General features: G+C 46.1%; 1 protein-coding gene across 1 annotated transcript in view; it reads left to right on the forward strand.

Moving 5' to 3' along the window:
• Nucleotides 1-802: 802 nt before the first annotated feature.
• RNF43 (ring finger protein 43) overlaps nt 803-13,576 on the forward strand; it is a 59,512-nt gene continuing 46,738 nt past the window's right edge. Inside the window, 1 exon segment of the mRNA XM_005236108.4 lies at nt 803-2,565. Within this exon segment, the coding sequence (XP_005236165.1) occupies nt 2,329-2,565 (237 nt within the window). The 5' untranslated portion in view covers nt 803-2,328.

Consider the following 13,576-nt stretch of genomic DNA (forward strand, 5'->3'; position numbering starts at 1 on the left):
CTTTGCGCCATGTCCCAGTTCCTGCGGGGCGGCTGCAGGGGCGAGCCTGGCTGCGCGGCAACGAGCCGCCCCCGGCCCCTGGCCCTTCTCCGGGACCCGCGGCAGCGGCGGCGGCTCCCAGCGCCGCGCCGGCCCGTGCGCGCTTTCTGCGCGGCTGCGGAGGCTTTGCGGGGTTTCCGCGCACGCCGCTTCCCGGCTGCGGCCCCACGCCGCGGTTCAGGTCCGACCTGCAGCGTTACGCGCCGGGCAGCGCTGCCAGCGCGGAGCAGCCGCCGAATTCCGGGCCCCTGGCATCAGCCTGAGCCCGAAGCTCCCGGCGGCAGCGCCTCGGGCGCGGTAGCGGCGGCACCGGCGACCCAGCGGGCCGGGCCGGGCCCCCGGCCCCGGCGCTGCCCCCCCGCACCCCGGTGCCGTCCCGCCCAGCTGCAGGCGGGCGGCGGGGCGGGAGGGGGAGCCCGCGGTCCCGGCCCGGCGGGGGGGCGGTGGCTCCGGCTGCTCCACCCTCCCGTTGTGTCCGCAGGTAGGAGCGCGCTGGCCGGCCCGGGGGAGGAGCGGCCGCAGCTGCCCGCGCCGGGGGTCGGGGGTCGGGCCGGGGGGCTTCGCCGTGCTTGTGCCGGGGCGGAGCGGCGGGGGCTGCCCGCCCGCGGGGGGGCCGGCGGCGCCGGGCTCCGCTGCCGCGCTGCCCATGTGCCCGGCGCCGCTGCCCGCCCGCTCCCGGCGCCTGGCGCCCGCGGCCGCGGCAGCGAGGGGGGGGGGCGCCCCGCGGGGGGGGCGGTGCGCGGGGCTCGCGCTGCTGCGGACACTCCGCTCCGCTCCGCTCCGCTCCGCCGCGCCGGCCCCGCAGCGCTGCCTGCGGCGGTGCTGCCCTTGATCCTGCTGGGTGCTTTCGGCTCCGCTCGCACCTGCCTGCCTGCTGCCTGCGCGCCGCGGGGACTGCCTGCTGGCTTTTAACCTTTTGTTATTATAAATACCGACTTTGGGGGGTTGGTGGGTTTTTTTAAAGACCGAGACCAGACATCACCAGACCCACGCAGTTTTCTTAAGCTGCTGGAAATAACTTTGGCCCAGGATTTACAGCCCAGTTTCCACCCACCCTGGCCCCTGTGGACTCCAGCAGGCACGCGCTGCCTAACAGGTTTGCAGATTATTTTATTTTTTTTAAATCATTTTTTCTCCTCATGGCTGTGCGATCACCGTAACTTTAGGTTTAGTTGAAAACAGCCTCTGCCTGAGTTCTCCCCGTTATGAAGGCTCCTCGACACATTTCATGGGACCTTCGGGCAGACCACAGAACTTTATATTTTATTTTGTGGGGCCTTCAGTCGAGATCTTAATGTGCGCGTGGAAGCGGTCATACCAGAACTCGGGCACGCGCAGAAAAAGTGCGAGAGAAACCAGAGATGCTGTAACTTTTTGCTTGCTACATGTTTGGTGTGGTAGCTAAACTTCCAAAGTCTTTTGGAGCCTTTTCGTTTCCTGGGAACTTGAAACTCTGAAGAGAAGCTCCATGCTTTATTAGTTGTTCTCGAGAACTGCACCCGGAGTCAGACTCGGAACGTGGATTGCCCGGAGAAGACTAAAGTTGATCTCAGACTTGAATGAAGCACTTCTGGCACGAGCAGGATGGAAGGGATCGACTTGATTTGGAGGAGAACAGTACCGAAGCAAACTTCCTTTTCACCATAAATTCAAGCAACAGCTCCAGCATAATTTCTGAGAAAGCCACCGGTAAATGCAGGTAACATTCAGGGGGAAGAGCTTGAGCTGACGTGGTGGGAAGTGCTGTCGAGAAGGTGAGGTGTCTCTCGAGGGTATTTGAGATGGATGTTTTGAACCTGTGGATCTCCCTAACCCTTGGGCAGGAGACACGAGGACACCACGTCTGTGGGGAGATCTCCCTGGGCCTCATCTCTGTGGGACCGACGCGTTCCAAACGTGCCCCAGTGTTCCTGTAGAGCTGAACTGATTTCTTGCTTACAACCTGTTCCGCTGACCTTTTGGGATTTATCTGCTGGAGGAGGGACTCATACTTCAGGATTTTTGTTTTTTGTTTGTTTGTTTGTTTAAAATATGCCTTTGAGCTCCCAGCGGCCTTTGAGCACGTGGCACCAAGGAAGAGAAATGGTGATGGCAAGGACTGGAGAAGTTGTGCGGTAAGCAGTGCTGGCGGTGACCGAGGCGCTCTGTCCCCGCTCTCCTGCCTCCCCGCCACTGGGACCGCACGCTGGGCAAGCCGACGAGCTTTGCCGACGGCCGGAGCCCACCGCAGGGTGAGGACGCATTCCTGAGCGGTATGTGTGGCCGGAGCCCGCTGCTGCAGCTGGTAGCATGAGTGCTGGCCCCCAGCTGCAGCTGGCTGTCCTCTGGCCCTGGCTGCTCATGGCGACGCTGCAGGCAGCACTGGACCATACAGGGCTGGCGCTGGCGGCGGGGGTCGAGTCGGAGAGGTCGGCGACGCAGAAAGCCATCATCAGGGTGATCCCTCTCAAAGTGGAGCCGATCGTCCTGGAAGGGGAGTTTGCAAACGTTGCGGAGGTGACTCCAGCCGAAGGAAAGCTGCTCCAGGTAAGAGCAGCTGCGTGTTACCCAGCTCCACCTGCCTTGCCTTCCCGCTCCTCCCCCCCCCCTTTGCCCTCCTTGCTGCTTCAGCTCCCAGCGCAATGTGTTTGGTTTTATTTCCTGGCTGTGGATTTATAGCCAAAGCGACGAGACGTTTTGCGTGTGAGCTGTCCACCTGTGTTTTGTTGCTTCGTGTTCCTGCCCCCCAGCCCTGCAGACTGCGGTGGGGGAGAGGGGATGGTGCACATGGTTGGCTCTTCGTTCGGTCGCGATCTGTAGCTGTGTTGTGTTAATGTTGAATTTTGGATGTGGTCGGTCGATTCCATGAAGATTATTGCATATCTTAATTGATGTTATAAAGCTGAATGTGTAGAGTCACATGTTGAGATGTTAAACATCTGACAGAAAACATGATTTATTTTTTTTTTTTTATGAAATCTGGAAGGTTTTACACACGCTGCTGTGGGTTACTTGGCTTCTGTTACAGCTAAAATACACATCCAGGCTTTGCCCACCAGAATGACTGACCCTGCTAGTTCTCACCTTGTGTGTTGCCTGTACCTGAAAATTGTGTTTTACCCATACAGTGGTGCCTGTGGTGTCACCACCATGTATTTTTGTAAGTGAAATTAATGCTGGTTTCTGACCTTTACTAAGGAGAGAGCATCTGAACATCTCGCCGTGAGGTGCAGATGCTGCTGAGAGACAGAGCTGAGCTATTCAGTGAACAGACCAATCTCCTGCACAAGCTAAGTTTAGAGCCCAATTTCTTGAGACCTGGTGTGTACTCTCCCATTTCTGTTGGTAATTTGCTTGGCAGTCGTGTGCTTTTGTTCTTGAAAACAAAAAAATTACAAACTAGCCTGCATTAATATTAAATCTTAGTTTTTGCGTGGCTTTTTCTAGTCTTCACTTTCCAAATGTGGTATGTTGTAATTTTAATTACATTTGTAGCTTGGAAATCTAAATTAAAGTAATAATTTTTGTATGGTCATGTAAGACAAGAAATACAGTTGAGCCAGCTTTAGAACACGGTCAATTGTCTGAAAATGAAAATGGGCAATCTGTGACATTTGTAAAGCCCGTTTTTCCACCCTGCTTTTGAACTACTCAGAACAAAAGCTATGCTATAAAATTATATTACCAGGCTAAAAAAATATCTTAGGCAAATGTACTCAAGGTCCTGTTCTGTCGTGAGGCAATGTCCAGGAAAGTCAATATTTATTCCTTACAAAAACTACAGTGGTGTCGCAACTGAGCACAAAGTATCGAGTGTGGACCTTTTCGAAATGAGAAGATGATAACCCCTATTGTGTGATGTGTGGACGTCTTTAGCCAGATGAAGTGATACAAAGTGGGATTTTTGTGTCGCCTGCTGTCACAGCAGCACAAACAAGATGTTTTGAATACTAAGCGCAGAATAGGGTCAGATTAACGAATGGACTCCATCCTTTAAAAACCATCCTTGAAATGGAGAGGGTCGGGGAAATGCTAATCTAATCTGTTGGGCCTGTGTACACAGATACTGACCTGCAGTGTATATGTTTTCAGGCCTTGATTCCGCCACTGTGTGCGCGCAGGTGGTTGTTCCTATGCCATATCCCGCTGAATCCAGTGCAGAAAACCGTCTGGGTCTGGTTTCAGAGGGCAGTGTTGGGATCGGGGGTCGGAGGGTCAGGCTGTGCCTCTTGCAGCAGGATATCTGTCTGGTGCCCCGTACCGTGCTCTGGGAAAGCGTAGTCGAGTGTACCTGTGACTGCTCTCATGTGTTTCTTAACGGTGTGGTTTCTAATGCTGCCACTGCATATTGAAACTCGGAATATAGAATGCCATTTGAAATTGTTTGGGTCCTGATCCTGCAGTGGCTTCCTGCCTCTGGAAAGACACAATGGAAAATGGCGTTGTAACTGTTAAGGTACAACATAAGTAAGAAATTAGTGGGAGGAACTACATTTAGTTCTCATTTAGTTAGTTGGATACTACATACACCTGAATTGGGCTTTATTGGGAGATTTCATTTTACATATGGTTGTCAGCATCCCAATCTTGCAGAAACGTTAGATCATGTGCTTAACTGTGATGTCACTGGAACTTATTTAAACAAACTTAAGCCTGTTCACACATACCCGCACAATTGGTTCTTTATATGTAATTTAGGTACGTAACATTATGATCTTTACAGTTAAGGAGTTTAGAAGTATAGCTTTTACACCATTTTTATGTCAGACCCAGTAAGATGCCATCAGCTTTCGTGCCCATCGCAGGAGAACACAAACTGCAGAGCTTAGCTTGGAAGAGTGGATGGCCCAGTCCTATTTTCAGAGCAATGCTCTCTTAGTTCAGTGGAATAATAAGATTGCTTAAGGATAAGTGGTGCAGAGTTACCCTATGTTCAAGCAAAGTTCTCTTCAACTTATAATTAACTTCACACTGTTCTGGACAATGTATTTTTAGAAATACATTCTTAATTTAATATAGGAAATCCTGCACGTAAGTGATGGAGCCTCACCAAATATACTTCTACCAGAACATTTTCTTGGTTTCATTGCTCCCTGCCATATTCTCTGGGATTGTCTACAGAAACAGACTTTGATCACTGTGTGTTGCATTCTTAGAAGCTAACTTTAAAAATATCTTCTTTACCTATAATAAAATAACCCCAGTGTCGAATTTCTCCTCACACCCCGTGCCCCTGTGACTGGTTCTTCTGGGAAATGCCCGGATTTTCAGTTTTGCAGGTCAGTGATCCGTGGAGCGTGAGCAGGGAGACACCAGGCAGCTGCTGGGGACGCGCCTGCCATCCACCCTGTTCAGCAGAACGCAGACAGTGTTACCTCTGGCACTCCGCACGGTGCAGTATGATGCAAAGGGAGAGGAATTTCTCAAGTAGGCAGAGCCACTTAAGACTTTATAGGTCAAAAACCCAACACCTTAGACTTCTTACAGAAGTCGTCTTCGAGCTTGTTCAGAGCTCAAGCTTGTTCAGGTAGCACATACTCTAAGCATTAACTATTGCTTAACACAGGACAAGTCGTTTGCAGTTTCCAGATGCCTGGAGGTTTAGATCTCTCCTGAGCTTACTGCAGTAGCCTGGGCTACTTCTGAAAAAGAGTCCCAGGGAAGCCAGCAAATGGCCCCGTGTTAAAGATGGAAGAACCAAACCTTTTAGACGGGTAGGATGGAAAGCCCAGAGTTGGATCTGACCGGTACCAGGTGATCCACGAGCAGCTGGGGATTCAACATGCCCTCCAAATGGCAATTCCCATAGCTGGCTGCAGACCAGTTCCCCTGAACGTGATTGATAATGCAGTTTTCATTTTTGGCTGTTGTCTTAGCTGATTTTTGAGGAATAAATCCTGGCTTCTTGCCTGTGCCTCAGTCTCCACTTGATACTGGAGAGAGCTGAAGATGTTGGGTTGACGATAGATGGGAAAATAAGGAACATCTTGGAGAGAAAAAGAGAGAGCCATTGTGGAGACCTGAGAGGAGGAGATTTAAGTTTTTTCCATATAGAATTACAACAGAATTCATATGCAAATCTAATTGTGGAAGAGAAAGCCCTTTTTATTTGGGAAATAGTTCAGTACTTGAAGGGTTTTTTAAGTAAGGTGTATATACAAGCATGTATAATTAAAACTGAGCATTCATATCTATTTGAGATAGGGAAAAGGGTGACACCGTTGGGGTGTGCAGTGTGGCTGGGATCATTACAGTCTCTAGTTCTGGGGCTAGTATTTTGGAAATAATGTTAAAAGTTTGGGAAAAGTCCCAAACGATAATATTTAAAAAGAGATGAATACACTCCAACTAGTGTATTTACTATAGAGAAGGCAAAGAAATCATCGATCACCAATCACCTTACATGCCCACATGTAGAAAATACACAATAGATACGCAGAACAGTGGAACAGTTGTCTTATATAGCAGGCAAAAGTATATAATCAGTTTTCCCAACATGCATTATGTTATCACAAGTCTCACAATACTGTTTCATTTCTGTATAATCTTAGCAGTTATGGAGCTACGTGATTGCTGAAGAAAGTAAACTTTCAGTTACCCACTGAGCACATTGCTTTAAGTGAAGACTGCACAAAAAAACCTTGAGAATACCAAACAAGCTCCCTAAAGGCTCTGAATGCCAAAAGCAAGGGTTGGCCTCTTTTGTGTGTGTCCATCGGTCTGTCCGTGTCCCCCCCCGCCAGTAATAAATTACTTAAACCCCATTATTTTTAAAGTCAATCTTCTATTTAGGATGGAATGAGTGAGAATTAGAGGAGGTTTCTCAGTCATCACTTTTAAGGTGTTGTGTACGATTCAGACACTGAAAATCAGACAGATATATTCAGAAAAGAAGCCCAGTGTGCGTTTGTAACAGCAATGGTAATTAGCCGTTGAAGTTGCTACAAGGAACCCAACATGATCATCCTGGAAATGCAGAGTGTTTCCAGTGTTGCAATGCATAGTGCTACTGGAGAATTATAATCACCTACTCAACTGCTTATGGAAGGTTACACTCCCAACCCATAAGAAAGTAAATCTGTTAGTAGTCTTCTATACTATTAGCTCCTGGATCAACAAAAGGATGTTGAGTGCATAATGTTGACAGAGATCAAAGAAGTGGGAAAGTCTAACCAAATGATAATGGGGACTTAAATTACCTGTGAATAAACTGGTCAGATAGCACAGTAAGAGTAGGTTCAAAGCAGCAATTTCTGCCTCTTGGAACAGCTAGTACTAGAGTACACAGAGAGATGTTCTTGACTTAGTGTTAAGTAATGTGCAAGAACTGACTCAAAAAACAGCAATAATTGAGCCATTTGGATCGACATAATAAAATTTGTTGCCTAAGTACCAAAAAGTGGAACTCTGATATGAACCTTTGGAATGGGAAATTGTGCTAAAGTGAAACAGTGGGACAAATGGCTCTTACAGCTTGAAAAAAATATCTTTAGGTGTGACAGATACTGCTCAGGAAAGTAAAAGCAGCCTTGGGAAGCATACGAAACAGTGAATCAAAAAGACAGTAGTAACCTAATGCAAATACACTGGTGTTCAGGAAACTATTTGGGCTAAAGAGATCTTTTAAAAATATGTCATATAGTATTAGTGTAGGATTGATATAGTATATAGTATAACCTACAGTGTAGGTTAGTGTGATATTAGTGTTTGTATAGGATTTAAGTGTGTCTGAAAGGTGAGCCATTGAAATACAGATGCAGAGTAGGGAGACTCAGATAGAGTTAGCTGCTGGAAAAAGCTGAGCTTAGAGGGTGTATCTGAATTTCCACCCCCCTCCTGAGCAGGTGCAGAGGTGTTGGAGCTTTGTTTGGTGTGTCTTCTCCTTTCCTGATCCAGAAAACGTGGCGGTAAACTGCTGTCTGTTTAAGGAGTTCAAAGGACTTCCAGTGCACCATCTGGTGCTGGTCATTGTCCTGGCAGAATTATTTATGGCACGCGTAGGCGTAGATCCATCCTGAATTGAGGCTTTTCAGTACTAAAAAGGTCATGGATTTGGAGGCCCAAGTAATTACCTGGGGCAGGCACGAACAAGAGAAACAAACCCAACAGCAGCAGAGCAAAGATACATGGTCAGAAGGTGAAATCAACAGGGCTGGAGCAAGTGACAGTCAGCAAGGGACTTCTGGCCATGCACAGCGGTCCTGGAATATATCCAAGGAGCAAGTGGACATTTCCCAAAGATAAGCTGGCAAAGGGGTGAGATTACAGAAGGGAAACGGGCCTCAGTCATTCCTCTTGGTGGTAGCCAGGCTGGATTTGTGGTTGAAATGGATCTGGACCGTTAGAGAAATCACTTTTTGCTAAAGGCAATGAAAGGAATAATATTTAATATTATTTATATATATAAATAAAAGAAAAAATAATAAAAGGAAAGGTTTGGTAGGCATTTCATACAAATTATGGAAACCTGGTCTGAATGGCACGTGAATTCATTCTCTTTAGATGAAAACTTACAGAATCGTCAGTGATACGAACACCACAATCTTTGTGTGATCGAAGAGAACTATTGTATTAGACTTTGTTTTGGACAAAACCTGTTGTGCAGTTTTGTGTATTCTATCTCTGTGTTTTTCCATGCATAGAGCTCTCAAACATGCCTAAAAGCTTTCTGCGGACTTTCCCCAAAAGTCTTACTTAGTCTGAAAACAAGCAAGTTTTAACCTAAAAGGAAGCAATGTAACATATCAGTGCAGTGGAGAATGGGCAGTGTGGTTTGATCTTCAGGTCTGTGTGTTCAGTATCATAAAAATCTGTGTTGCAAGGGTTACCAAGAGTCAAATATATGAAATTTTGGTTTGTAAACAAAGCGGAGTTGTAAGCTAAAGCTCAGTATAGGGGTATATACCACACTCAAGCAATTCATATTCGTATTTTATCAGCCTCATGGGCTTCCTTCCATTCTAGGGCTTGAGATTAGATGTATACAGGAGGACAGGGTATGAAGTAGGCATAAGTTGCATGGATGATTGTGGTGGTCTCTTCTGGCTTCAAGTTCTGTGAGTGTATTTATTTATTTATTTTTAATATCTCTTTATTTTCCCCTTATTTCACCGCCTGTAAAGAACAGGAAGCGTTGTACTGCCTTTCATTTGCCCATAACACTTTCAGTCTGCATTAAGGAATCATAATCACATCTCATGCTTCGGAGCTTCGGGATTGCTGCCAGCACGGGTCAGGCGGGAGGTGGCCAAGAGCTGTCTCTGGACCTTTTCACCATTTTTCTAGGAGCATCAGGGACTGGCCTTCCCTCAGAACAAGGCACTGGAACATATAGGTCAGTGCTCAGAGGTAGCAGAGAGAGTATTGTTTTGAATATGCCTATGTTTTATGGGTTACTCTTGTGCAGATCACCAGCTCAGTGGAAGGTTCTCTTCCCCCCTGCAGCCACCCCATCCAAATTACCTGAAATTTTGGGTGTGTAGCCTCTTCCTCTGCAGCTTGAGACATGAATCATCTGCCTAGATCAACGGATGTGTTCTCACCTCGTCACTTCCCTAACCCTAAAGGGGATAGTTAAGGGCATTAGTGGCCTTTGATCTCCTCTTTGTTCTCCATCTCAGTAATGTGGTCTCCAGTGATCGAGTAGGTTAATCTAATGTGTATTACTGTGCTCCGTATCAGGACAGTGGCAGGAATGGATTGCCATATACAAAAATTGTGACTAGGTAGCTGAATTAATTCCTTTGGCCATAAACTCTATGAAACAAATTACAAGCTTTTTACCAAGTTCAGTTATGATGTGTTAATTTCAAACATAAGTGAAGCAGTTTGGGGATTAAATTTGCTATTGTTTTGACAAAAGGTATGTGAATTCTAGTTCAAAATCACATGAAAGAAAAGAATTTACACTTCCTACATCTAAAGCACTTCAGCAGCTGTTGTTCCAAGGGGTCTTTGTTCAGCTAGGTGGATTTGCTCAAGACTGCCGGTGCATCGCCGCAGAAAGGACACATGCTGCAGAAACTTGGGAGAGAGAGACATTGGGATTGAATTGGATCCAGGTATAAAAAATGGATAGCATTCCAGTCCTGTTACAGATGTGTGGCGGTTTTCTTTACAAAGGCCCAAAAGCCCAATAATGGAGCAGAGCAGGTGCGGTGAAGACACTGTCTGAAAAAGGGTTTAGGGCAATTGCCTCGTGGTAGAGCAGAAGCGGCGACTTGAGGAGGTCTAGGTAGTGAATGGAGAACACTGGTTCTTTCCTTAGTTGAATTTTATGCAGGGTCCTGCACAAAAATGTTGCTTTCAGATTGTTTAAATATAGGCAACATCTCTGAGGATGTGAAAGTCAAATAAGAAAGAGTGCATCGTGGCAACTCCTGTCACCTCCTGGGTGTCAGTTTGAATCACAGGTTAATGCTTACCAAGTTAGCCTCGTTAGACGACCACCCAGTGTAGAAATACAACTTCATAAACCCTACGTTGACTCTGTTTTATACTAAGAGAGCTGACATGTATATCTGTTATTGCTTCAGTCTTGGACCATGTTACTTCCAAAATTATCTTAACAACTTTTATTTACTAAGACAGTTGTATTCCAAAGTAAGTGGAACCTCACTAAGGTCCTGAAGAGATGAGCAGGAGTTCTCCCCCTTCCACTTGTCAGCTGGACCTCAGTTATTCATTCATTCTGTAAATGTCCTGAATGGCAGTCCTCATTCCCAGCCATGCTGTGGGTGCAGGTATGTCCCTGAGTGTCACTGCCAGAGACTTCTGTCCAGACATTTCCCTAGGGCCACAAAAATGTCTCTGTCCTCCCTGTTACCCTCTATTTCATCTGGTCTCATTCATACAAGTGTAAGATGCCCCAGGTTATATAGTTCCACTCAACTGTTGGTTTTTTTTTTTCTACTCATCTACTCTCTGATGTTTCTTTCTTTTATCACTTACATCTTCCTTTTTGTTCAGAACAATGTTTATTCTTATTATTTTTCTGTACATGTTCTTCTTGATCACTGCCAGTGCACAAAATGGTTTAGGCTGTGGCCTGGCATCATTTGCGTCCAGCACTTTCCTCTCCTTCATGCTTCTCTATGGTCATCTGGTCTTTCCATTTGCTCCTTCAGAGTACCTCTGATCTCCGTTTCTCTCTCAAGCGGAAGGAAGGTGGCTGTACCAAAAGCTGTTATTTGTCAGCTTGTAAAAAATACATACCTCCATGAGAGATGCAGATGCCTGATTTGAGTGATGGACGAGCCCCGTGTACTTGTACAACGTGCAGCTCCTGTAAGCCGTGTGTTGAAAAGGACCATCAAAATGATTTGTGTAGGCTCTTGGTTGGGAAATCACAGTGTGCCATTTCTGACAGCTGCACCTAGTTGAGGCCTGAGTTGGTGCCGGCTGATGCCTTCATGCCCCGTCGCTGACTGCCTCCTTCATGGTTGCTTTCTCCATAAAACAAAGACTGGGGAATGCCTGTGAACAGGTCCCTGCTGAGCCCTCCCCAAGAAAACCAGCCATAGCTTTCTTTGCTGAAGACACCTGAGTGGAACATCTTGTGTTCACATGATGTCACAGAGCCTTCGACTGGCCAGGAACCTCTGATGGAGATCAAGGCGCGGGAAATGCAGCAGTTATGGGGCACTTCAACTACATCCACTGCACTTCAGGGAGCTGCTAGGCAGGGAGCCCAGAGGGTGAGAAGCAGTGCTGGCCTTGGGTTTTTCCAGAACCTCCTTCAAAATCCTGCTTCTGAAAGGATGCTCTGTGACAGTGACAATAATGCATGTTGTTCCTGCAAAGATGTTGAGAGAGAGACTGAAAAATCATCCGTAGTTCTGTTTTAATGCAGAAAGAGGAATTATCTGAAATTGGATAAGGTTGTCAAAAAGGAGCTGAGAGGGCAACTGAGAGTTATATCCTTGCAGGTGGCGTGAAGGTATTTAAGGACACTATGGTAGGAATTAAGATCAAATGTACCTCTCAAGAAATACTCAAAAAATGATAAAATCATATCAGCCTACCTAAACATAAGGGTAAGACAGTATACGAAAGCATCCTGAAAAGGAAAAAAAAGTGGGTAAAGTGAGAAAAACAAGCTAAAAATATGTGAAAACATCATGAAAAGAGGAAAAAGAGAAATAACCTGAAATTGATAAAAACCTGAAAAATAGATTCTCTTCAGTCACATCAGAAGCAGAAAACTTGCCTGACAACCTGTAGGACCTATACAAAACTGAATTCTAAAAGAGGCACTTGGGGCAGCTAAACTCATAGCAGAAAAATGAATGCAATTCTTTTTGTGTTTTCATCTGTCTCAGGCTGAAATGTCTGGAGATGAGATGGTGATGTAGATAGACAAAATTAACATTATCAGTCACCAGGATCAGATGGTATTCACCCAGGAGTTATGGAGGGTGGAATCGTTGAACTTTTAACTATGTATATGAACTCTTCCTTAAAGTCACTGGAAGGTGTCTGATGTGATACCAGTTTTTCTCTGGGGTCCAAGGCATCCACAAAAGCCTAGACCAGATGCTATAAAATCTGTATGGAGTAAGTTGGTAGAAACTATAAGGCAGAGTATTAAGAAGTGGATGTGAAGGGGTCAGCAGGTGCATCAGTTGGGTAGGTCTGGCTGAATTTCCAAAACGCCCAAGTCCCTCAGCAAAGGCTTTTAGGGAAACTAAGACATAGCGTAAGAAGGAGGCTCCTGGATAAATAATTACTGGAAGATAAGCAGCAGGTGGTAGGAATAGCTGGCAGATTGTCACAGTGGAAGATGCTGATGACCATAGTTCTGCAGGCGTGCGTGCTGGCAGCAATGCTGCCCTGAATGTTTAGGCATTTGGAGACCGAGGGCTTGGTGATGTTTTAGTGCTTCCCAATACTAATTTGAAGTAATGAAGACAAGGATTAGCTCTGAAGCATTGCAGAGGAACCTTATGAGACTAAATGCTGTAAGGAGATGCTTGTGGAAAATCAGTCATTTCTTTATATTAAGGGGGTGGGCTCTGATTTGTCCATTACCACTTAGAAATTGTACCTTGTGGCTGTAATAGATTGTTCCATGCAAGTGTCAACTTAGTACCTGGTGGTTGTCACGGAGACAAAAAGAACATTAGGAATGAAAAAAGGAGAGAATAAACCAGAGAATATTTTTAAGCACCTGTAGAAATCCATGATACATTCACATGCTGAATGCTGTGTGGAAGTTCAGTTCCATTGCACACCTTTAAAAAAGATGTAGTAGTATTGGAAGAGTTTTGGAGAAGAACGTGAGGATAAGAAGAAGTATCAGATGTGTTTTATACAAGGAGCAACTAACTGGACCAATACACTTCTGGCTGGAAAAGAGGCAGCCAAAGGATAATATGGAAAAGATCTACAGAGTCATGAACAGGGGTTGACTGTTAGTCTTTTTCGATATGAAAATACTGGGGCATCACATGAGGCTACTAGGAGCCAGGTTCAAAAAGAAGTGCTCTTCATACGCTGTGCAATTAACCTGTATGATTCCTTGCTGCAGGAACTGCTATGGATGTTAAAAGTTTACAAA

This window comes from Falco peregrinus, chromosome 2, assembly GCF_023634155.1.
Source record: "Falco peregrinus isolate bFalPer1 chromosome 2, bFalPer1.pri, whole genome shotgun sequence".
NCBI lineage: Eukaryota > Metazoa > Chordata > Aves > Falconiformes > Falconidae > Falco > Falco peregrinus.